Source organism: Ranitomeya imitator, chromosome 1 (assembly GCF_032444005.1).
Source record: "Ranitomeya imitator isolate aRanImi1 chromosome 1, aRanImi1.pri, whole genome shotgun sequence".
In the NCBI taxonomy this organism is placed as follows: Eukaryota; Metazoa; Chordata; class Amphibia; order Anura; family Dendrobatidae; genus Ranitomeya; species Ranitomeya imitator.
Genome location: NC_091282.1, coordinates 387,699,760 through 387,725,934, shown reverse-complemented (window position 1 = coordinate 387,725,934; position 26,175 = coordinate 387,699,760). Strand labels below are relative to the sequence as shown.

The following is a 26,175-nucleotide window of genomic DNA, read 5'->3' as shown; positions in this document are numbered from 1 at the left end:
TGCCTTGCCATACCAATCTGTAGTATGGCAGTGTACATATAGAGTTCATAATGGCTTGCGTATCAGATGTTTAATGTACCATTTTCATGCACCACAAGAGGTTAAGCAATATATTAATTTTCTCTGCATTCATGTAAGATGGCAAGATGTTGTGCATGTGAAAAATATCTAATTTGTTGTCTCAATGTAGAGCTGTACAGATACCTCTTTTTTTGGGAAAAAAATGAGGCACTAAGCCTATTAATCTTATCAAGTGCAAATTATTAGCAGGCAATTATAATTGTAATAAAGTTGCATAGTCCAGTGAACTGTATGTGGCGCAGTAAAAGGCTTAATTAGCAGGCCTAAACAGGTCACTTCAGGAGGGTTAGTTTACTTGGGTAACGTTAATTAAAGCCCCGCAAGGCCACTTAGCTGTGCGGCCTTTGGGATTCAAAATGGCAAATTAATGTATTCAAATGCTTACCTTTAACACTTGAACACGAGAGTTAATTAAATATGTTCTCTTTCTATTCTCCAGACTTTATTACCTGGCTTTTCAGCTCCTTATTGCCGGTCACTTGGGAATTGGTGAGTGTCTGCCGGGTACCAGAGTGAATGTGTGATTTGACTTGAAAACGCAGTAAAGAAAAATGCTGATTGTCACACGAAGAAAAGGTTAAGTTAATGTCATCTACTAAGACACAAAAGCGCAATATACATTATCAACCCTCAGGAAATCTTTCTTTACCTTCAGCATTTAAATATAGGGTGCTAAACATTACCAATATATTTATTTGGATGAAACCATTTTTAATCATTATCTGCATAGAAAAAGCCTAAAGAAATTTAAAAAAATAACTAAATAAAAAACAGTGTAAATTCTCCCCATGTTCTTACTTGAATGGAAAATATGCAACCACAATGCAAACTGTAATCAAAAAACTTCAGCCAATTTTTGCAATGCATTCACCATAAATAATTAAAGTGGAGTTGTTTAGGGAAATGAAAATATCTAACCCATTTTGGGAAATGTCATATGTCTGTACTGCAATTCCATGTATCTGCTGTGCATTGCTCATGTCTTGATGTAGGGCAGTGCTCCCAACTCCAGTCCTCAAGAGCCACCAACAGGTCATGTTTTCAGGATTTCCTTGGTATTGCACAGGTGATGGAATTATTGCCTGTGCACTTGCTGCAAATATCACCTGGGCAATACTAAGGAAATCCTGAAAACATGACCTGTTGGTGGCTCTTGAGGACTGGAGTTGGGGAACACTGATGCAGGGTCTTAGGATCTCATGTAAGAACAGATGCAAAATGTAGATCTGGGGGCAGTGGTGGAAGGATGCCCATAATTGGTAAAGTTATTACGCCTTTCTTATGTGACTGAAGATTTAAAGAGGCAATGCCATTAAAAAGATTTAGAACATATCCGGTGAAGTGTCACTGGATGCGCTGATGATAATAGAATTCCAGCAATATTTTCCACTTTTTTCGAACAGGTTTACCATGTCAATGCGTTTCGAGGTCGACACAGGGCCTTTTCATCAGGACAAAAACCTAGTCAAAATGATTTATGGGCTAAATCTTTATGAATGTACAGTATGTGTAATATCGGTATATTAACCCCTTTCTGACCTCGGACGGGATAGTGCGCCCGAGGTCAGCTCCCCTGCTTTGATGCAGGGCTCCGCGGTGAGCCCGCATCAAAGCCGGGACATGTCAGCTGTTTTGAACAGCTGACATGTGCCCGTAATAGGCGCGGGCAGAATCGCGATCTGCCCGCACCTATTAACTAGTTAAATGCCGCTGTCAAACGCAGACAGCGGCATTTAACTACCATTTCCGGCCGGGCGGCCGGAAATGACGTCAAAGCCGACCCCCCCCCCGTCACATGATCGGGGGTCGGCGATGCTTCAGAAAAGTAACCATAGAGGTCCTTGAGACCTCTATGGTTACTGATCGCCGGTAGCTGTGAGCGCCACCCTGTGGTCGGCGCTCACAGCACACCTGCATTTCTGCTACATAGCAGCGATCAGCAGATCGCTGCTATGTAGCAGAGCCGATCGCGTTGTGCCTGCTTCTAGCCTCCCATGGAGGCTATTGAAGCATGGCAAAAGTAAAAAAAAAAAAAATTTAAAAAAAATGTGAAAAAAAAAAAAAATATAAAAGTTTAAATCACCCCCCTTTCGCCCCAATCAAAATAAATGAATAAAAAAAAAAAATCAAATCTACACATATTTGCTATCGCCGCGCTCAGAATCACCCGATCTATCAATTAAAAAAAAGCATTAACCTGATCGCTAAACGGCGTAGTGAGAAAAAAATGCGAAATGCCAGAATTACGTTTTTTTAGTCGCCGCGACATTACATTAAAATGCAATAACAGGCGATCAAAAGAACGTATCAGCACCAAAATGCTATAAATAAAAACGTCATCTCGGCACGCAAAAAATAAGCCCCCAACCGACCCCAGATCATGAAAAATGGAGACCCTACGGGTATTGGAAAATGGCGCAATTTTTTTTTTTTTTTTTTAGCAAAGTTTGGAATTTTTTTTCACCACTTAGATAAAAAAATAACCTAGTCATGTTAGGTGTCTATGAACTCATAATGACCTGGAGAATCATAATGGCAGGTCAGTTTTAGCATTTAGTGAACCTAGCAATAAAGCCAAACAAGAAACAAGTGTGGGATTGCACTTTTTTTGCAATTTTACCGCACTTGGAATTTTTTTCCCGTTTTCTAGTAGACGACATGCTAAAACCAATGATGTCATTCAAAAGTACAACTCGTCCCGCAAAAAATAAGCCCTCACATGGCCAAATTGACAGAAAAATAAAAAAGTTATGGCTCTGGGAAGGAGGGGAGTGAAAAACGAACACGGAAAAACGAAAAATCCCAAGGTCATGAAGGGGTTAATATACTCACTGCCATCTTTGGTCTTCATCTGGGTCACGGGGCGGCTCTTCCGACTTGCGGTAAATAGGGTAGTCCCATCTTTAAGATCCTATCCTAATATGTAGTAGGTATTATAATAGTAGTAAATACTTCCAACTAGAAATGAAGTATAATTTTTATGATTTTCTATGATGCATAACCCATGTGCAGGGCATTGCAGTAGAATCCATGGTTATGACTAATGATGAACGAGTAAACTCGTCGCTTGGGTGATCTCTGAGTATTTGTTAATAGGGTTGAGCGAAACGGATCAGACAAATTCAAAAATCGCCGACTTTCGGCAAAGTCGGGTTTCATGAAACCTGACCCGATCCTAGTGTGGGATCGGCCATGAGGTCGGCAATCTGCGCGCAAAAGTTGTGTTTCGAATGACGATTTCGGTGCCATTTTTCAACCAATGAAGGAGGACGCAGAGTGTGGGCAGCGTGATGACATAGGTCTCGGTGCCCACCATCTTAGAGAAGGGCATGAAAGTGATCGGCTTGCTTTCTACGGCGTCACAAGGGCTATAAAGGGGTGTGCACTCCGGCCGTCATCTTAATTCTGCTGATCTTAGCATAGGGAGAGGTTGCTACAGCTTCATCAAAAGAAGGGATATAGTTGGGAGGGAAGATTAACCCCCAAACCGCTTGTGCTGTAGCGATTTCCACTGTCCAACACCACCATTTTTTTTTGCAGAGACAGTGGAGGCTATATTTTTGTGCATCAGCTCTGTAGCTTATTAGGCTGCCTTATAAGGCTCCCTGATAGCTGCATTGCGGTTTGCACGCTGCTGTGCAAATCAACTGCTTTTTTAAAAGCAAAAATTCTGTTGCTCCTTTCTGCACAATTATCTTGTTTATTTGTCCACACTTGTGTGCAGCAGTCCTTTTTATTGCTGCCAAACTTTTCCTTAGATCATTGTAGGGAGATTGAAATTGTACTACAGTCCTTGTATTTTTTCAAATATCTTCCAGCCACTTTCTGCCACTTGCATTATGTTGTTTTATAAACATAAGGATGAATGACGTTGAGGAGATCAAAACATCCAACACTGCGGAGACAGCATCACGTGTTTCTCAATGCAGTGATCCAGAACACTGCCCCCATCCCTTATGGGAAATATGCAAATGCATGTAGAAAAGCTGCGGAGACACCATCACATGTTTCTCAACGCAAGCAATAAATAGCCAGGTCTTTCACCGGGAAGGAACAATCATGGGAAGGGCAGCATCCATAAAGGAAAACCACCTATGCCAAAACATGGTATCCATCCAGACAGCTGTTTTGGGGTATTTGCCCCTCATCAGTGTGGAGTAGGAAACTGGCTATTAGGAGCAGTGCCTAGTAAAAGGACTATAAACATAAGGATGAATGACCTCGGGGACATCAAAACATCCAACACCGCAGAGACACCATCACGTGTTTCTCAACGCATGCATTTGCATATTTCCCATAAGCTGTCTGTGGATGGATACCATGTTTTGGCATAGGTGGTTTTCCTTTATGGATGCTGCCCTTCCCGTGGTTGTTCCTTCTCAGTGAAAGACCTGGCTCTTTATTGCTAGATTTTCCAAAGAATGAGGAAGTCTGGTGGAAAAGCCCGTGGGCGGTGGTTGCCAGCTGGTACTGATGGTGGTGGTGGTGCATCTGGTGGTAGTGGCAAAATCACAATAGCACCTAAGGCTGGAGGTGTTGAGCCTGCGTCATCGTCTGGCTACACAAGGCCTCGAAGGCTCCTTTATCTGGGAGTAGGAAAACGGCTTTTAAAGCCGGAGCAGCAGGAAAAAGTTTTGGCTTTCCTTGCTGACTCAGCCTCTAGCTCTTTTGCCTCCTCTTCAGAAAGTTCCAAATATAAAAGCAGCGAGTCGTCAGTGGATGCTCCCGGTCAGGAACAAGATGTTTCCTTGTGTCCTTCACCCAAACCAAAAGTGAAGGATGCGTCAGGCGACACTACACGTTACTCCATGGAGCTCTTTACACATACCGTGCCTGGGTTAGAAAGGGAAATTGTTAACTGCCCATTACAAGATGAATCGGACATGGAGTGCACTGATGCACAGCCACAGCTAGATTATTATGCTGTTCCATTGACTGAGATAACTACATTGCCCTTGCAGTGTACTGAGCCAGAATCTGACCCTGCTGAGACTATGGTGCCCCATCCCGAATGCTATAGCACCTTACACTGTGACACAGAGGAAGGTGCACATGACATTGAAGAGGAGGTGTTAGATGAACCAGTTGCTGACCCAGATTGGTAGCCATTGGGGGAAGAGGGTGCCAGTAGCTCAGAAGTGGAGGAGGATGATCCGCAGCAGCCATCTACATCACAACAGCTGTCATCTGGCTGGCCCATATCAGGCCAAAAACGTTTGTCAAAAACAGTTTTAGGACAGTGTGTGGCCATCCGGTGAAAGTAGCACAGCATGCAATGCCTGAAAAGGTATTCCATAGTAGGAAGAGTGTAGTGTGGGAATTTTTTAACCAAGATCCGAATGATCAGTCAAAAGTTATCTGTAAGAAATGCTCAAATCGTTAGCAGAGGGAAGAATCTTCAAAATTTAAATACAACGTGCATGCTTAGACATTTAACCAGCATGCACTTGCAAGCCTGGACTAACTACCAAACGTCCCGTGCCGTTGGTGCACCTGCTCAGAATGAAGGTAGTCCGCAACGCTACATTGCTTCCTTCACTGTAAGCCCACTGGTTAGGACACCCACCAGCAGCAAATGTGGAGGTATCGTCGCAAGGCCAAAGCAGTCAGGGAATCACAAGGTTATTGGTAGGAAACACTGTATGTAGGGCAACATCAAGAATACCATCACCAACCCTATCTCAATCCGCCATGTCCACCACACCAACCGCTAGTTCCACCATATGCAGCTCTCCAGTCCAGCTCGCCCTACAAGAGTCTCTCGTTAGGAAAAGAAAGTACTCATGCTCTCATCCGCGTACACGGGGTTTGAACGCCCACATTGCTATACTAATCTCATTAGAGATGATGCCCTACCTGTTGGTTGGTTGAATGCGAAGCTTTCAAAGCCCTGATAGCCTATGCAGTACTACGCTATGACCTACCCAGTCGACACTTCTTTGCAAGAAAAGCCATCCCAGCCCTCCACCAGCATGTTAAAGACTGCATTGTCCATGCACTGAGGCAATCAGTCAGTGGAAAGGTGCACCTCACAACAGATGCATGGACCAGTAGGCATGGCCAGGGACGTTACAAGTCCATCACGGTGCACTGGGTTATTGTGGTGGATGCAGGGTCCACAGGGGACAGCCATAGTGGGACAGTTCTGCCAAGCCCATGGTCTAGGAAACAGTTGGATGTAGGCGTTCGCCACCCCTCCTCCTCCTCCTACTACTCCAGAAGCGAAGGCTCATCCACAGAGCGCAGTCGCACAACCACTCCATCCGCAGCTGCCAGTGTTGCATACGAGGTGTCCCATTATCGAACAGCTAGTGGTAAGCGTCAGCAGGCTGTGTTAGAAATGAAGTGTTTGGGCGACAACAGACACACCGTGGAAGTACTGGCCGAGTACTTGCAGCAACAAACTCAGTCATGGCTGGGCAGTGTACATCTTGAGGCAGGCAAGGTACTCAGTGACAACGGAAGGAATTTTATGGCTGCCATAGCTCTTTCAGAACTGAAACACATTCCTTGCCTGGCTCACACCTTGAACCTGGTGGTGCAGTGCTTCCTCAAAGATTATCCGGTGTTACCTGCTCCTGAAGGTGCGTAGACTTTGCTCGCATATCCGCCGGTCGCCCGTACACTCCAGACATATGCTGAACATCAGCGATCACTGAATCTTCCCCAGCACAGCCTAATAATCGACGTTGCAACAAGGTGGAACTCCACACTGCACATGGTTCAGAGGCTGTGCGAACAGAGGTGTGCTGTAATTTAATTTGTGGGAGGATACACATACACGGGCAGGCACTTGGATGGCAGATATGGAGATGTCTGGTGTGCAGTGGTCGAAGCTACAAGACCTCTGTCAAGTCCTTCAGTGTTCTGAGGAATGCACATGGCTGGTAAGTGCAGACGACACCATCATAAGCATGAGCATCCCACTAATGCGTCTGCTGATGCAAAGTTTGACGCACATTAAGGAGCTGGCATCTGCAGCCGAGGAGGAGGGAAGCCTTGATGACAGTCAGCCATTGTCTGCTCAGGGAACTCTTCTGGACAAGGTGGAGGACGAAGAGGAGGATGATGGGAATGAGTATTTATGGGAGGAGGATGCTTCTCAGGGGGCAACACAAACTGGTAGCGTTGCAAGGTCAAGTACAGGGTTTCTGCGGGACACAACTGATGTTGATTTGCAAGAAAGTGCTCCTTAACCCAGGACAAGCAGTGAATTGACACCTGGAACATTGGCCCACATGGCTGAGTATGCCTTGCGTGTCCTTAAAAGGGACCCCCGCATTATCAAAATGATGACCGATGACGATACCTGGTTGGCCTGCCTCCTGGATCCACAATTTGAAGGAAAATTACAAAATATCATGCCACATGAGAACCTTGAGCAAATATTGGCTACCAAACAAGCAACTCTTGTAGACCGTTTGGTTCAGTCATTCCCAGCACACAGCGGCGGTGATGGTTCTCACACGAGAGGTGTTAGAGGTGCACAAATCAGAAGTGGCGTTGGACAGAGGGGTTTTATGACCAGTTTGTGGAGTGATTTCGCAATGAGCGCAGACACGACAGGTACTGCTGCATCAATTCAAAGTGACTGGAGACAGCATTTGTCCAGTATGTTTACCAACTATTTTTCCTCCCTTATCGATGTTCTCCCTCACAGGTCATTCCCCTTTGATTACTGAACATCTAAAATAGACACCTGGCCTGAATTGGCAGAATATGCATTACAGGAGCTCGCTTGCCCTGCTGCTAATGTGCTATCAGAAAGAGTCTTCAGTGCTGCTGGTTCAATACTAACCGAAAAAAGGACACGTCTGGCTACCCAGAATGTTGATGATCTAACCTTCATTAAAATGAACCAATCATGGATTTCAAATGATTTTGCCCCACCTTCCCCTGCTGACACGTAGCTTGCCGGAAAAATGTCTTGCTTTTGGCCTCCTCTTTATGACTTCTCCAATTCCTCCATTTGCAGCTGCTGAATGTCCACCATAGGCCATTTTTATACCTCCCTAAATGGGCTGACTCCTCCCACAGGGCCTTGGTCACCACTTGGCGCAAGCACCCGTGCGAGTGCCGTTTGCCTGGACAGGTGGGTGTGCCCACTCTTGGGTGACGGCACTGGCACACGGTCACTCATAGTACAATGAAGTGTCTCTGACGGTGGTGGTGCACAACCGACGTCAGACACACCGTCGTAATATGTGGGGCCCTGTGCCAGTACCGCCGCCCACGAGAGAGTGTCCCCCCCCCCCCAGCTCAAACAGTGCTCTACCACTTGCAATACTTACCTCTCCCTGCTCCACCACTGTGTAGTCTGTGCAGTTAAATCCTTCAATGGCACTGCCAATACAAATTTGTTGAAATGATAGATTATAGTTAAAATATACAGGGCCCTGGCCTCCATTTAGACCAGTTAATACTTTGCGCCTTCTACCACTGTCTGCTACTCAGCAGAGGAGCCCACCCCTGTACCTAGCTATGCCGCCCATTTAGTCCTGTTACCAATTTTGAACTGCATTTAGCCTACTTTTGTATTTGGGCCTATATCTGTGTTTCCTCCTCATCCTGCCCATTACCCAGCCACTGCTAGTTGAGTCTGCTGGTACATTGACCCAGACCACTACATTCTCCTTGCACTCTACACAGCCGGAATCTGACCCTGCTGATAGTCAGGTTCCCCTTCCCGCAAACTATACCACCTTACACGGGGACAAAGAGGAAGGTGCAGATGAAAGTGCAGGTTCCTTCATCAGGTGGGGGGGCATACTCATTGGCACTGGCACAGGGCCCCTTATAGTACGCAAAAGTGTCTCTGCCAGTGGGAGGTGGCACCCGCCATCAAACACACCGCCATACTATGAGGGGCCTTGTGCCAGTGCCAACGCTAACAATTGGGCCCCCTGCTTGCTCAGGATCACAGCACTTGCAAAGTTGAAATACTTACCTCTCCCTGCTCCACCGCCGTGACGTATTCCGCGTTTCCTGGGCCCACAAAAATCTTGAGCCAGCCCTACCCCCCACAACTTTAACCAAATGACCCCCAGTTTTCAATGCCTGACTATTATTTTAAAGTAAATTAAGATTGACAAGCTTAAGTAATAAGAATTGATGTTTTGGCATTAAAATGGGCACTGTAGGTGTTTTCCTGGCCTCCACTAACTGCCGACTTTGATTCCCCACTGACTTGCATTGGGTTTCGTGTTTGTCGGCCCCCGACTTTTCGCAATAATTGGCCGATTTCACCCGACCCGACTTTTGACAAAGTCGGGTTTCGCAAAATCCGATTTGATCGAAAAAAGTAAAATTCGCTCAACTCTATTTTAGTGCTCAGAGATTTTAGTTTTCGTCACCTCAGCTGCAGGATTTACAGCTGATAGACAGCTTGAATACATGTGGGGATTCTCTAGCAACCAGGCAACCCCCACATGTACTCAGGCTGGCTAGCAGCGGTAAATCATGCAGCTGCGTCAACAAAAACTAAATCTCCGAGCAGTTACAAATGCTCGGACACCACCTGAGCGTGCTTGGGAAAACCCGAGCAACGAGTACACTCGCTCATCACTAGTTATGACCACTAACGGCTAACTGTTACAATATGAGTTGTAACCATGGATACTTAAGCTGCTGCAATGCCAGAAGTCACTTTCACAATGTAACCAAATTGGGTGTCCGAATGAGACTCCATAGGCTTAAATTGTAAAAGGAACTTTAGGCTCACATGGGAACCAGAAAATCTGAATAGTCATCACGTGATACAGAAGACGACTGGAGTGGCGCTTGATACTGGAGAAGCTGACATAGTTTATTTTACAATGTCTTACTCTTCCATATTCCTTAGAAAAATTCCTCTCCCCCTAACTGGTTTTGGCTCAACAAAACAAAGCAGAATCAAGAGATGAGTCCTTCTGGAGGTTCTTCCATGCACCCTCTCCCTTTCCTTCTTTCCAAGAACCCCATAGTAAAAGTATGGGTCGGCCTGTATAACATGGATATTCCCTTGTAATAGCTTTTTATTATCTTTGTTTATGCCTTTTTTTATATTACTTTTGCCAGCATAAATATTTTAAAAAAGAGGTGGCAAATGTTTAACCCCTTCCCGACCTGACACGCCACGTAGGCCTCATGAAAGTCAGTGCCAATCCGACCTGTGATGCCTATGTGGCATCATGGAGGGATCACGTCCCTGCAGATCGGGTGAAAGGGTTAAGTCCAATTTCACTCGATCTGCAGGGACAGGGGGAGTGGTTCTTCAGCCCAAGGGGGGTGGCTTCACCCCCCCCTCCCCCCGTGGCTACGATCGCTCTGATTGGCAGTTTCACTTTTAACAGCCAATCAGAGGGATTTGCAATATTTCACCTATGAAAACTGGTGAAATATTACAATCCAGCCATGGCCGATGCTGCAATATCATCGGCCATGGCTGGAAACCTTGATCTGCCCCCCCCACCGCTACCGATCTTCTCCCCAGTCCTCTGTCCTGTGCTCCACTCCCCTCTGTCGTTCTGTCTGCTCCCCCGTCCTCCTGTCCGCTCCCCCGGTGCTCTGGTCCCACCCCCCCGTGCTCCAATATCCCCCCCCTCATACTTGCCGAGCCTCCCGGTGTCCATCCATCTTCTCCATGGGCGCCGCCATCTTCCAAAATGGCGGGCGCATGCGCTGTGCGCCTGCCGAATCTGCTGGCAGATTTGTTCCAGGTACATTTTGATCACTGTGATAGGTTTTATCACAGTGATCAAAATAAAAAAAAATAGTAAATGAACCCCCCCCCTTTTATCACCCCCATAGGTAGGGACAATAATAAAATAAAGAAAATATAATAATAATAATAATAATAATTTTTATTTATATAGCGCCAACATATTCCGCAGCGCTTTACAAATTATAGAGGAGACTTGTACAGACAATAGACATTACAGCATAACAGAAATACAGTTCAAAACAGATACCAGGAGGAATAAGGGCCCTGCTCGCAAGCTTACAAACTATGAGGAAAAGGGGAGACACGAGAGGTGGATGGTAACAATTGCTTTAGTTATTCGGACCGGCCATAGTGTAAGGCTCGGGTGTTCATGTAAAGCTGCATGAACCAGTTAACTGCCTAAGTATGTAGCAGTACAGACACAGAGGGCTATTAACTGCATAAAGTGAATGAGAACATGATGCGAGGAACCTGTGTTTTTTTATTTTTTTTTTATATATATATATATATAAATAGGCCACACAGGGATCGTTAGGTTAATGCATTGAGGCGGTAGGCCATTCTGAGCAAGTGAGTTTTTAGGGTACGCTTAAAACTGTGGGGATTGGGGATTAATCATATTAACCTAGGTAGTTCATTCCAAAGAATCGGCGCAGCACGTGTAAAGTCTTGGAGACGGGAGTGGGAGGTTCTGATTATTGAGGATGCTAACCTGAGGTCATTATCGGAGCGGAGGGCACGGGTAGGGTGGTAGACTGAGACCAGAGAGGAGATGTAGGGTGGTGCAGAGCCATGGGGTGCTTTGTGGATGAGGGTAGTAGCTTTGTACTGGATTCTGGAGTGGATGGGTAGCCAGTGTAATGACTGGCACAAGGTAGAGGCATCGGTGTAACGGTTGGTGAGGAATATGATCCTGGCAGCAGCATTCAGGACAGATTGGAGTGGGTAAAGTTTGGTAAGTGGGAGGCCGATATTTTTTTTTTCCATTAGGGGTAGGGTTAGAACTAGGGCTAGGGTTAGAATTAGGCTATGTGCACACGGTGCGGATTGGCCGCGGATCTGCAGCGGATTGGCCGCTGCGGATTCATAGCAGTTTTCCATCAGGTTTACAGTACCATGTAAACCTATGGAAAACCAAATCCGCTGTGCCCATGGTGTGGAAAATATTAAGAAAAAAGGAGCGCACTCAGCTATCTTAGGTTGGTGCTGGCTGTACTTGGGAAAAACCCAACAACAAGTCCAATATAGAAAAATCAGCCGCACTCTTATGGTATATCTTTGCAAAAATGTGATGTATTTATTCACATGTGTTGAGACAAAATTTTCATATATATACACACACAGCAGGGAGTATAAACGAAGTAGTAACGTTTCGACCCTGCCTCGGGTCTTTCTCAAACTGCGTTTTCTAGATAGTGTGAAAAATAAGAAGTGTGGTCCCTTTAAGGGCTCCTATTGTTGTGGTGTCGGGTCTTCCTGCTTCTGTGGGCGCCCACACTTAAAGGGACCACACTTCTTATTTTTCACACTATCTAGAAAACGCAGTTTGAGAAAGACCCGAGGCAGGGTCGAAACGTTACTACTTCGTTTATACTCCCTGCTGTGTGTGTATATATATGAAAATTTTGTCTCAACACATGTGAATAAATACATCACATTTTTGCATGGTGTGGAAAATACCGCGCGGAACGCTGCGTTTTATTTTCCGCAGCATGTCAATTCTTTGAGCGGATTCCGAAGCGTTTTACACCTGTTCCTCAATAGGAATCCTCAGGTGAAATCCGCACAAAAAAACACTGGAAATCCGTGGTAAATCCGCAGGTAAAATGCAGTGTCTTTTACCTGCGGATTTTTCAAAATTGGTGCTGAAAAATCTCACACGAATCCGCAATGTGGGCACATAGCCTTAGGGTTGGAAATAGTTAGGGTTGGAATTAGGGCTAGGGTTGGAAATAGGGTTAAGATTAGGCTTGTGGTTAGGGTTAGGGGTGTGTTGGGGTTAAAGTTGTGGTTAGGGTTGGGATTGGGGTTACGGGTGTGTTGGGGTTAGGGTTGTGATTAGGGTTATGGCTACAGTTAGGATTAGGGTTAGTGGTGTTTTGGGGTTAGTGTTGGAGTTAGAATTGAGGGGTTTCCACTGTTTAGGCACATCAGGGGCTCTGCAAATGCAACTTGATGCCTGCAGACCATTCCATCAAAGTCTGCATTTCAAAACGTCACAACTTCCCTTTCGAGCCCTGACATGTGCCCAAACAGTGGTTTACCCCCACAAATGGGATATCAGAAGACTCAGGACAAACTGGGCAACAAATATCAGGGTCCATTTCTCCTGTTACCCTTGTTAAAATAAAAATTTGCTTGCTAAAACATAATTTTTGAGGAAAGAAAAATGATTTTTTATTTTCCTGGCTCTGTGTTATAAACTTCTGTGAAGCACTTGGGGATTTAAAGTGGTCACCGCACATCTAAATTATTTCAATGGGAGGTCTAGTTTCCAAAATGGGGTCACATGTGGGGGAGCTCAAATGTTTAGGCATACATTGTCCGCTAATGATTGGCGCTAATTTTTCATTGAAAAAGTCAAATGGCGCTCCTTCCCTTTCGAGCCCTGCCGTGTGCTCAAACAGTGGTTTACCCCCACATGTGAGTTATCAATTCACTCAGGAGAAATTGCCCAATAAATTTTAGGATCCATTTTATCCTGTTGCCCATGTGCAAATGAACAAATTGTGGCTAAAAGAAATTTTTTGTGAAAAAAAAAAAAAAAAAGTACTTTTTCATTTTTACGGATCAATTTGTGAAGTACCTGGGGGTTCAAAGTGCTCACTATGCATCTAGATAAGTTCCTTGGGGGGTCTTGTTTCTAAAATGGGCTCAAATGTTTAGGCACACAGGGGCTCTCCAAACACGACATGTTGTCCGCTAAAGATTGGAGCCAATTTTTCGTTGAAAAAGTCAAATGGTGCTCCTTCCCTTCCGAGCCCTGTCGTGCGCCCAAACAGTGATTTTAACCCACATATGGGTTATCAGCATACTCAGGACAAATTGTACAATAACTTTTGGGGTCCAGTTTCTGTTTTTACCCCTGGGAAAATAAAAAAAATGTTGCTAAAAGATCATTTTTGTGACTAAAAAGTTAAATCTTCATTTTTTCCTTCCATGTTGCTTCTGCTGCTGTGAAACACCTGAAAGGTTAATAAACTTCTTGAATGTGGTTTTGTGCACCTTGAGGGGTGCCATTTTAGAATGGTGTCACTTTTGGGTATTTTCAGCCATATAGACCCCTCAAACTGACTTCAAATGTGAGGTGGTGCCTTAAAAAAATGGTTTTGTAAATTTTGTTGCAAAAATGAGAAATCGCTGGTCAAATTTTAACCCTTAACTTCCTAGCAAAAAAAAATTTTGTTTCCAAAATTGTGCTGATGTAAAGTAGACATGTGGGTAATGTTATTTATTAACTATTTTGTGTCACATAACTCTCTCCTTTAACAGAATAAAAATTCAAAATTTTGAAAATTGTGCAATTTTCAAAATTTTCACCAAATTTCCATTTTTTTTTCACAAATAAATGCAAAAATTATCGACCTAAATTTACCACTGACATGAAGTCCAATATGTCACGAAAAAACATTCTCAGAACCGCTAGGATCCGTTGAAGCGTTCCTGAGTTATTACCTCATAAAGGGACACTGGTCGGAATTGCAAAAAACGGCCAGGTCATTAAGGTCAAAATAGGCTGGGTCATGAAGGGGTTAATTGTATAATGTGAATGATTTGAAGTCTAACCATCTGTAGCAATCATATTTTACTACTTCATGTAGGGGGCGTTCTTAATTCTGTGCTGTCTAGATTAACAATATAAAATGAAGTCTGTATTTAATAATGCATTATGTATATCTGATGTCAGATTTTCAGAACAGAACAATGATCACGGCTAAGTCTACACTGCTGTTGGAAACCTCTTTAGAGAAGCCTGTGAGGGACGCTGACCACACTGGAATTCGAAAGCACAAAAGCACTGGAGAAAAGATTCCCTTTATTGGGCTTACAAAAAGTAAGTCGCGTTGTATCTCTGTATGCCATCTTATTCTTCATTGTCGCTTTTCCAAAAAGATTGTGTAAAACCTATATCCGTACAGTGTTAAATGAAACCCCACAGGTGAAGTCTTTCAGGTGAGGATTCATCATTATTACATGCTGCGCCAAGAACCTTACCTTACGCTCTGAAATAAAATCTCCCTCCTCTACTGCCTTGCTTAGGAGCCTACTTTGGCCTTTGTCAGCTACCGAGAATAGTGGAAGATTTACAATTTTTTTTTTTTCTTTTTAATATCTTAAGTGTGCTAAAATGTATTTATGGATATGTATAAGACAGACTGTCTATCACTAATCGACACCTCGCTCTTGACTGCTAATCCCAGTCAAGAGGGTGGTGTCGATTAGTGATACAGTCTGCCTTATACATACTTGTCCATAAATACATTATGTTTAATCTTTGCCAATGTCACAAAAGAAGTCACTGCTTCAAAACTGTGTACTATATTCTTAAATAGGTTTATTCACCACGTGCTCAAGGTTATGGCTCGCGCTGTAAGTCATGGTGTGCTGAAACTTTTGCACTTTTGCACGTGTTGACTAAACCTATTGAAAAAATATTGTGCTGTTGCTTCTTTTGCATTATTATATAAACTGCCCAGTTTGAATGCTCTTTCTAGATTTTTCACATTCATCACTATTGACAATGTTAAAAGTGGTGATAGTTGCAGCATATCCATTACAATTGAGGACAGGGCAATTAAATTACCGCTCCAAATTCATAAGCAGAATATATACTAGAGTTTCCTACTTGGAGGCTAATAAAATCACTGCCTTGGGTCTCCTTTCAGACATTCCATTATACCGGTACCAGGAATAAGTGGTGTCATCATTGTGCCATCCGCTTCTTTCCAGTATGGCTTAAGAAAAATCAATTCAAAAGCTTCTCCTATACTTAATGTTAAACACATACAGAACACGGATGTTATCCATGTGCTGTATGAGTCTTAGGCTAGGGTCACATTGCGTTAGTGCAATCCGTTTAGCACTAGCGCAAGCGGATTGCGCTAACGCAATATTTTCTATGGGGCTGCGGTCGGGGTCGCGGTAACGTCCCCGCTCTCGCAGATCCCCGATCTGCGAGAGCGGGGAACGGACCGCGGGCGCGCCTCGGACGCTGCAAGCAGCGTCCGCGGCGCGCCAGGAATCACCGGCGCGTCGCTAGCGCGTGCCGAACATGGCACGTGCTAGTGAAGCGCGTTCCCATTAGCGTGAATGGGCGCGTTAACGGCCGCGTTGCACGGCGTTAATTTTGCCGTGCAACGCTGTCCGTTTAACGCGGTCCCATAACGCAATGGGAACCCAGCCTTACGCAGACTTGTATTCACCCTTGTCATCCGTGCTGCTGGTGAAAAAAAAAAACCAGACGTGTGTGTGTGTCACTCGAACATGTACATCATAGGTTATAATGGTACATGTCATAACCGGTTATAATGGATATAGATGATATTATTAACCAGAGGGATACTACTGTTACCAAGCATGTCAATGGATTACATGGGGGTGATGTTAAAGCTATGCAATTCATGGGCATTGACCGAGTCAAATCGCCAGGGTGGGGGGGGTGATTTGGATAAAATGCTACTGCAGAGGGAGGCAAAGTGGATATTTACCTTGGACACGTGCCATCCCCGAGGACTTAATGATAAATTGAATTATGGGTGATTTTTGTGAATTACTCTCTCCTTATAGGGGTATATCCTCGCCACCTCCGATCTCCAGGTTTTTATGGCTGCCCCCTCCCCCCATTTGCATTTATTGGGATCAACCAATCCCCAAACTTCTCGTATGATATGGTCCCTCTCCCCCCCCCCCCCCCTTCCTGCTCTGTACACAGTCCTCTCTTCCCATCTCCCTCTCTGGTCCCTCCCCCCCTCTTTTGTTTTCCTTACCCTCCCTCTAATTCTCTAATACCCCATTAAATATCTTCTCCCCCTTTCCTTGTGTTGGTCTCTAATAGAGAATAATATTTGATAACATGTTGTCCTATGTGGGTCTGAATTTGTGTTTTGTTTCTGCCGCTAGGGGACCGCCGATTTGAAACAAAATAGTTTCTCAGTGGTCTGTTAGGACGTTTTGGGAATAGGATCACTATCCTTCCTTTGTATAGCTATCCCCCCTCTTGTTTTGAATAGACATTGGTTTCCATACCATTGGGTAATCAAACAGCTCTATCAATTTATAGGGATACTGTCTATTTCTATTTTATTGGAGATCTGTTTTTTGTCTAAGCCCTGGTGTAGCCTCAGTCCCTGTGATTTTTTTTCCATATATATTGATATATGGGGCGCATGTAGATCTGCATATCGGCATCATCTAATAAATGGGAATGTCCCATCATGTACCCAAACCCCCTGTTTATGTAAATGGGTATTACCCCCAATGATTTCATAGTACACTAGAACTGGAAATGATGACTGAAAGATGGATCGGGTACTTCTGGCCATGCTGCGTTCCAGTCTTGGAATGCAACTTTATTATAATGGCTCTGCAGTGTTCCTCTGTGAACTGGAAGTGACGCGTACAAGATGACGGTCACTTCCGGCTAGTCTGCGTTCCACTATTGGAACACAGCGTGAGCACATCCTGTGTATTCTGTGTTGGATTTATGACCATGCCAGCACTATGGTGGACGACTGCAGGTAGTTGGGGTACAGCACAACCCCACAACTCCTGATTGGACGTGAGTATTGACAATGGGGGTTTGTGATTCTTGATGACATTACATGCCGGGGGGTGGACAATTCATTTCAGAATTTATTTAAGGGGATTTACACAGTGGTATACCTAGGACTCACAATAAGGCAGTGACACACAGTTACACTCATTAATGGGTATCCAGCCACTGCTGTGCTATCTAATGCTGACGGACACTTGATTTAGGATTTAAGATCTAATACTCGCTGGCCTCCTGGCTGTTCTGAACTCCCCTGATGAATCCCCATGACTGGGGAGGAAACGCGTAGGGAGATTTATGACCCTATTCTTTTGTTGGTGGGTGTCCATAGCAGGGCTCACTTGGGGCCTGTCCTTGTTGGGACAGGAGCACTACAGGGGCATGACGGGTTTAGGGAAGCAACCCTGTACCCCCTACCCCACCCTGTCATCTGGACCTCCTTTGCTCCTGGTATAATTGCTGAAAGGAACTTGTTGTGGATATCAGTCCGCTACTATTGGTGAGATCAAGCCAATTTCTATTTCTTGAGCCCTGGTTTGCACTTTATCTTTGTGGTTTTTTGTGTTATGAATGTCCATTTTAGGATTTTGATTAAAAGTTATATTTTAATTTACTGGGATACTCTCCAAGCTATATTGTACTGGAGAACTGTACAAATGTCAGACATCTATGCCCACTCTTTAGTTATGTGCAGAGGCTAACCAAAACACCGAGGAGCGTGTTGGAGCTGGTATTCTACAACTGGTCTCTGCTGCTCACAAAGCCTTGCCAGCATGTGCAGTGTGCAGTTTCAGCGCATGCTGACTTCACATACCAGTCAGTGAGCAGGCACATGCATGTGCTGCTGCAGTACTGCCAGAGCAGTGGCAGCTGTAGCTGATTTGAACAATTGGGCGCTGACATGGCATACTTTGATCAGAAGCTCTGGCAAATATGGGTAAGTTTTCAGAAACTGCTGAGTTGAGTACGTGGGACAATCATGATGTATGTGTGAGCTTGCCAAGCTTCACAGCCAGGGCCGGCATCAGCACCTGGGCAAGTGCCGGGGCCCTGAGCAGGCAGGGGGCCCACTCGCCACCAGGGACACTGGCGTGCTATAGTGCCGGCCCCACGAGTGGACCCCCCACCTGCTCCGGACCCCGGCACTTGCAATACTTACCTCTCCTAGTTCCAGCGCTGCAGCGTCTTCCATCCTCTGCCTGTGACGTTCAGGTCAGAGGGCACGATGACGTCACGCCCTCTGCCTGAGCAGTCGCAGCACAGCAGGAAGATGCCAATGGTGAGGAGTCCAGAGCAGCGACAAGCAACGAGAGGTGAGTATTTCATTTTTTTTTTTATATTTGGAGCAATATATGGGGACCATCAGAAGGGGCCCATATATGGAGTATTACATGGAGTATCTTATGAAGCCAATTCTATGGGGAGCATTATATGGGTCTAATTTAATATGGAGCCAATTTAATATGGTGCATCTTATGGGGATAATTCAATATGGAGCAGTATATGGGGACATTTACATATGGAGCAGTATATGGGGCCAATAATCTATGAAGCATCTTATGGGACTAATTATATATGGAGCATTTTATATGGCCAATTATATATGGAGCATCTTATGGGGCCAGTTATTTTTGGAGCATTACATGGCACCCATTCTGTAAGGAGTATTATATGGGGCCCATTCTGTGTGGAGCATCATAAAGGGCCCATTCTGTATGGAGCAATATATGGGACTCAGTATACTGTATGGGGCCAATCATATACTGTATGGAGCATTATATGAGGCCCATTATATATGGAGCAATAGATGGGGTCCATCATATACTGTATGGAGAATTATATGTGGCTCACTATACTGTATGGAGCATTATATGGGGACAATTCCGTATGGAGCAATATATGCGGCTCATGCTGTTTGGAGCACTCTGTGGTGCCCATTATACTGTATGGAGCATTATATGAGGATCATTCTGTATGGAGCATAATATTGGGCTCATTATTCTGTTTGGAGCAATATATGGGGCACATTATTCTGTATAGAGGAATATGTTGCACCAATTATACTGTATGGAGCACTATATGAGGCCATTATACTGTATGGAGCACTATATGAGGCCATTATTCTGTTTGGAGCAATATATGGGGCTCATTATTCTGTATAGAGGACTATACTGTCGGTTTCTGAGCTAATGTAGAATGTACAATAGATATCACTCATGTAATGTAAGAAGTAAGTGAAATCTTTGGCATTTTACTATACCTATATTCTCTGCCATATCGGTGCATTATGAATTGTGGTATGTGTTAAAGGGGCCCACCGGGACTCTTTCGCCCAGGGCCCATGAAAACCTGGAGGCGGCCCTGTTCACAGCCATCACCAGGTTATTCCATTATCACGCATGACCATGCCTGGCTGGAGGTTCAGCATCAAAAGTCAAAGGTCTGTTATTCCTTTCAATTACTGTGCTGTGGTGTGTGGTTTGTTTCCTAGACAAATTCGCTTCAGCAGTGTCTGTTGCAGCTTTGCTGCAGCAGTGCTGTAGAGCTTCCAATGTGCTCTGTGAACACCTTTGGAGATGGCGGATGAGCAGGAAGAGGTGCATGACTGGTAGAGGAAATCCTGATAGAATTGGGGCCAGTAATCTTCAGTGTCAGTAGCACATGTGCGTGCCAGGCTGGGACTCTGCCTTCGGCCTCCACAATATTCATCCAGTGTGCCATCAAGGAAATGTAGCTTCCCTGTCCACAAGCGCTTGTCCACGTGTCAGTCGATAAGTGGATAATCCTAGTAAGTGCATAGGTAAGGGCACAGGTGGTGATCCTGGAATGAACTGGTACAAAGCGGTGATCCCAAACTGGGGGAAATGGTGACGGCTGGGGACCGAATACCGAGGAACCAAATTTGTATACCCGTAGCAGGCCAATTTTTGTTATTTCGAACCTACTAAATTTAACACAAAGCATGTTATACAATGTGCATGACAATAGACCATTTTGGGAGCAAAAATATTTTGTGAACTGTACCAGGCCAAGCAGTTTTTAAAATCTTTAAATTATCGTGACTTCACGCAAAGCACATTAAACTGTATGGATGACTAATTGAGTTCGGTAATTTTTTAATTTATCTATTTTTTTGTTTGATGTAACACAAAGCACTCAATACTCTATGAATGACAAATTCAATCCAAATCAATTTTTAACCATAAATATTTTGAAAGTGATGTACTCCTACACTCGAAGGCTTTGTACAAAGTGCAAAGCCAGGAAAAAATAAGAAGGCCGATACAGTAATCCACTTCAGGTGTCTGCTTCTTCTTTTTCTTCCTTGGGAGGCTGGAGGGCCTGCTTCCTGGAATCTGAGGGGCCTGGACTGTAAGTGACCCGGCTTTGGGGTGTCCCATCTGCATCAGAACCAGAATCGACACTAGAGGACTCTGATCCAGTACATTTTGGACACACAGGCTTGGACAAGCACTCACTCGCTCCAATAAAAACTGTCTCTGAGCTGGGCAATGGCGTCAGTAAACCGAGCGCGGTGGTGCTAGTCTTTTTTTTATAATCCCTGATGCGACCAGCGAACCACAGTAATGCCACTACCAAGATGGCTATGGCATTAGTTACTCGCAAACAATTCCTGGCAGGCTTATTGGTTGTGTAACGGGTACCAAACCTACGTGGTTGGAATTCGAGTTTTAGATTCAAGCACCAGCTCATGTTCACCAAATGCCGAGCACCTAAACACCCGAATGATATCAGAGTGCCCCCATGGATGTTCTCTAATCATTAATAGTTACTGTATATAGGTTGAAAAAAGTCATATGTCCATAAAGTTCAACCTTTCTCTATGCCTATGTAACACCCCTTTAAGCCTCCTCCGTGGGCAGGGTGCATGGTAGATCTCACCTCAATATGGTGCAGTGCCTCCACCTCAAACTTGCTGAGGGATGTAGTGAGATGCAGGAGGGTCTTCCTCTTCTGCCAGGGGTCGACTTGGGGAAACCCCTGTCCACTCCCCATACACACTCTCACAAGAGATGAGATTGAAACAATTAACTGATATATTTACAGAGGAATAAATGGTGTAAAATTCAGAGGGCATAGCAAGAAAGAGGAAAACATATATCACACAATCTACTGTATGATACAGGTTCAAAATGTGCTTTTCAGTAGGTCTAAACGTTTGAGATTATGATTATAGAGAAAAATAAAATGACGAATGGCTTCTCAGGCATCACTCCGTGATGTAGCAGGTCTGGGGTCACCCAAGGTTCCAGCTTGCAATTGCAGGGTCCAAATGCTGGAGACACAAGTGATGGATTGCAGACTTGTTGCCTTAGTTAAGCCAGTCGGCGATGGACATCTGATAACCTGGCTGGTGTGCAGGTGTGGTCCAGCTCCTGTTCTGTAGTCACAAGTATTGTCCAAATTGATGTATATGCAGCAAAAGTATTACTCTGTCTTAAGTGCATTACTCTACATTTATCAATATTAAGCCTCATTTGCCAAATGTTTGCCTATTCGGTCATCTTATTTAGATCGTTTTGCATTGTAATGTCAAGGTCAGATTTTAGTATCCTACATAGTTTAATGTCATCAGCAAAGACTAAAGGTACCGGCACATTTAGCGACGCTGCAGCAATCTAGACAACGATGCCGATCTCTGCAGCGTCGCTGTGTGGTCGCTGGAGAGCTGTCAAACAGACAGCTCTTCAGCGACCAACTATGCGAAGTCCCCTGGTAACCTGGGTAAACATCGGGTTACTAAGCGCAGGGCCACGCTTAGTAGCACGATGTTTACCCTGGTTACCAGTGTAAATGTAAAAAAAAAAACACTACATACTTACATTCCGGTGTCTGTCCCCCGGTGCTCTGCTTCCTGCACTGACTGTGAGCGCCGGCCGTAAAGCAGAGCGGTGACGTCACCGCTGTGCTTTACGGCAGGCTGGCGCTGACAGTGCAGGGAAGCAGAGCGCCGGGGGACACACACCGGAATGTAAGTATGTAGTGGTTACTAAGCGCGGCCCTGTGCTTAGTAACCCGATGTTTACCCTGGTTACCAGTGAAGACATCGCTGAATCGGCATCACACATGCCGATTCTGCGATGTCTGCAGGAGATCCAGCGACGAAATAAAGTTCTGGCCTTTCTGCTCCGACCAGCGATGTCCCAGCAGGATCCAGATCGCTGCTGCGTGTCAAACACAACGATATCGCTATCCAGGACGCTGCAACGTCACGGATCGCTAGCGATATCGTTGTTAAATTGTTCAGTGTGAAGCTACCTTTACACTTTACTGTCAATCTCATCCACAAGGTCATTAATAAAGACGTTAGAAAGAATCGGTCCTAGCACAGTTCCCGTTGGTACGCCACTGCTGACTATATCCCATTTAGAGAATGTACCATTTACAACAACTGTTTCCTGTCCTTTAACAATTTTTTTACCCATCTGCATATAGTTTCCCCCAGTCCTTCTTTCTGTAGCTTCAGTATCAGTCTGTTATGTTACAATATGAAAGGCCTTTGGAAAGTCCAGATAAATCACAAACATCCAGATTTGCACTTGCCTCTTCAAAGAAACCCAACATGTTAGACACGACTTAGAACAACTGACAACCAGCACTGGTTGTGAAAGGCATTATTCATTGCAAAATACTGTATTTCTGCAGGTTATCTCTTATAATACTTTAAAAAATCTTGCACACCACTGATGTCAGAATTACCGGACATGGTAGTTGCCACCACTGATGTCACTTACCAGATAGTAGTTGCCACCATTGATGTCAGACTTGCTGGGTGGTTGATGTCTGGATCCACCTTTTAACCTTTCTTAAATATCGGTACCCATCAGCCATCCTCCAATCCTGTCGCACCTCCCCTGTTACAAGAGTCTAAGATGACATACAGCAGTCTGTTAACTAGTGAGCTCAATACTAATTGCGTTGAAACAGAAAAGCCCAGCCACATCCCTGGAATCGGAGTACCTTTCCCTACATTGTGCTGCTCTCGGATTACATAGCCAAACCTGCTGACAGATTACAGTTTTCACATCTACATAATATATGTATTTATATTTCCAGCAAGTTCACTGGACAAGCATTGCTGTCAGAATGGAGGTACCTGCATGCTAGGCAGTTTCTGTGCCTGCCCTAAGCATTTCACAGGAAGACATTGTGAGTTTGACCTGCGGAAAAGGTACGTGTTATGCAAGCAAAGCATACACCATGCATTACATTTACCTTCAAAGACTGATCTTTTATCTGCTCTGTTTGTTTTCATCAAGGTATTGTGGTTCTGTAGCTCACAATCACTGGCTGCCCAAGAAGTGTGCTTTATGCAGATGCATTCATGGCGTTATGTACTGCTTCCCATCTGGGGCCTGTGGTAAGTCGAAGTATAGATGCTTTCCATTTTAATCAATGGAAAATGATTGACTCTCTGGGTTGCAATAGATTTTATGTAACAAAGGCATAGTTTACAGTGCGGCCATTTATACACACATAAAAATAACAAAGTGTACAAATCAGTACACGTTTCTTGGGAAGCTGTAGCAATAAGCTGCTGGAATAATATTGTGCCTGCGGCAATCTCCACTGCTTAACAGAAAATGATTGCCTTCTGTTTTTACCATTTCCGAAAATCCAAGCAATCCAAAGAGTGTTTAGAGGGAGCATGCTAGCCTTTGATAAGCAACACAAACACGCAAAACATACATGCACGGTTTACAAGAGTCGGGAAACAAAGGTAAATGAATCCCATGTCGCGGCTGCAGTGTTGCCAGCCAGTATATGGTTTCATCTATATTGACGGAATTACCAAATTAATTGAATTATTACGAAGGTATTTAACTTAATTTATAATATATATATAAAACATATATTCTCATGAAATGGCAGTAAATATGTCCTTGAGGTGTCACCTCAAAATGTTAATCCTTTTTTGTCCCCTTTCCTGTCCTGTAGGGTTTTTTTTTTTTCGTGGTAAATTTCCACATAGAAATAGACCTTAGTAATGGGTTTATAATGGGGACATGCACTTCCAGCTTCAAGCTGTATTATGCCATGTTCAGCACCTATTAGATTAATTATGTAGTATCCCAAGTACAAATAATCATTCAATGGCCAAATGAGGTGGTTGTAAACTGCAGTCTAAATAACACGGCCAAGTTTACAGCTGGAACTTCAGGGCAGGTTTATATCTGGTATATCAGGCAGGTTTTATCATTGGTGGCTTTGTCAGGGCTTAAGTCCAAAGCCCTGGAAATGTGATCTTGTGCTGACAAGACAATTAACATCAATGATACGGTGGGAACCAAACTGTAGTCCACAACGTCAGTCGATGCCCTTGTAAGTACAAATGTTTGAGTCCCAGTTTTCAGGGCTTTATACGTAAACCCTGAAAGGTGAAATGTGATGTGAACAAAACTTCTGGGCCCTGGTGTAATCTGAAACATGCTCCCTCATCTATCGGGTGCAATTTATAAAAAGGTGTTTTCTGTAGTAGCCCTTCAGGCTCCTGGACTAGGGAAAATATCTCTGTATCACACCCTTGGCCCAATCAATAATCAAAATATTGTAATTATATCCTACAATAGCTGATGAGCCTGGTGTTGCCCGGGCACAGTAACTAACTGTGGTTAGTTATAACAAATTATAATTATTATCCTCCATCCCATAGCCCCGTGCCCATATACCGATCACACATTCTTCATCTCATAGTCCCATGCCCATATTCCCATCACACATCCTCCATCCCTTAGTTCCATGCCCATATACCTATTGTAACACCCCTTTAGGGCTACCACAGTACACTGGGTGTTATGGGGGGTCTCACCTCTCCAGGGCGCAGTGCCTCCACCCGAATCTTGATTGGAGTTCTCTCTCTGGGACTGCAGAAAGGCTATTATCTTCTGCCAGGGGCTGATTCGGGAAGCCCCTGCCACTCTCAGTACACACTCACAGGGATCAGGAGTAAAACAGTTTAACAGGTTTATTGCTATGCAGCATAAATTAGATGGATTTAAAAGAATAACATGAAATACAAATAACTGTGCTCTGTCAAGGTCATATACACATCTCACTCTAATTCTACTTCAACTCTGCAAGTATAACGTAGTAGGGTTTTATTCAGTCGCCATGACAGCACAACGAGAAAGGGGATCCGCCCTTCAGGGACAGGAAACCTACAGACATAAAAGGGCGGTACCTCTCTCCCACGTCAGTTGGTTTCCTGTCCCTGACAGCGGAACCTCTTCAGACAGGCCTGTGAAGAAGGTCGAAGGCATGTCACGTCCCCACCCCTGGCAGGCCGATACTGGTAGCGGGGGTCCCCTACCCCGGCCTGATCAGGGGGCAGGAAGCACCACACGGCAGGGGAACTGTTGGTGTAGGTGGTAGCAGGAGGAAGCAGCCTCTGACAGATTGGCTGGCTTCTGCGGTGTCCGCAGTAAATACCTGGGAGGATCTGGAGGAGGGAGTCATCGCTTGGTGCGGCTGCTGGGTCCCAGAGGTCTGTCCGTGCCTAACGGGGGTCGGTATCGGTCCGGTGAAGCGTCTGCTGCCGTCCCGGTCCGCGTGTCGGCTTGGCGCCGCTGCCGCGTCCGGAAGGGGCGTGTCCGGATGA

The 26,175-nt window shown here is 44.7% G+C and overlaps 1 protein-coding gene across 1 annotated transcript; it reads left to right on the top strand.

Annotated features, from left to right (window-relative positions):
• The first annotated feature begins 525 nt into the window (after window positions 1–525).
• LOC138669654 (cubilin homolog) lies at window positions 526–26,175 on the top strand. Its single transcript, XM_069756351.1, has 5 exons — window positions 526–570; window positions 14,691–14,837; window positions 23,634–23,748; window positions 23,837–23,937; window positions 26,000–26,175. Exons 2-5 carry the CDS (start codon window positions 14,708–14,710, stop codon window positions 26,173–26,175), a joined length of 522 nt encoding a protein of 173 aa, XP_069612452.1. The 5' UTR covers window positions 526–570; window positions 14,691–14,707.

Excerpts from the sequence above, each read along its gene's own strand:
- LOC138669654 (XM_069756351.1), top strand. The coding sequence starts at position 14,708 with ATGATCACGGCTAAGTCTACACTGCTGTTGGAAACCTCTTTAGAGAAG. Across the intron at positions 14,838-23,633 it reads CTTTATTGGGCTTACAAAAA|CAAGTTCACTGGACAAGCAT; the intron begins GTAAGTCGCGTT and ends TTATATTTCCAG. Across the intron at positions 23,749-23,836 it reads GAGTTTGACCTGCGGAAAAG|GTATTGTGGTTCTGTAGCTC; the intron begins GTACGTGTTATG and ends GTTTTCATCAAG.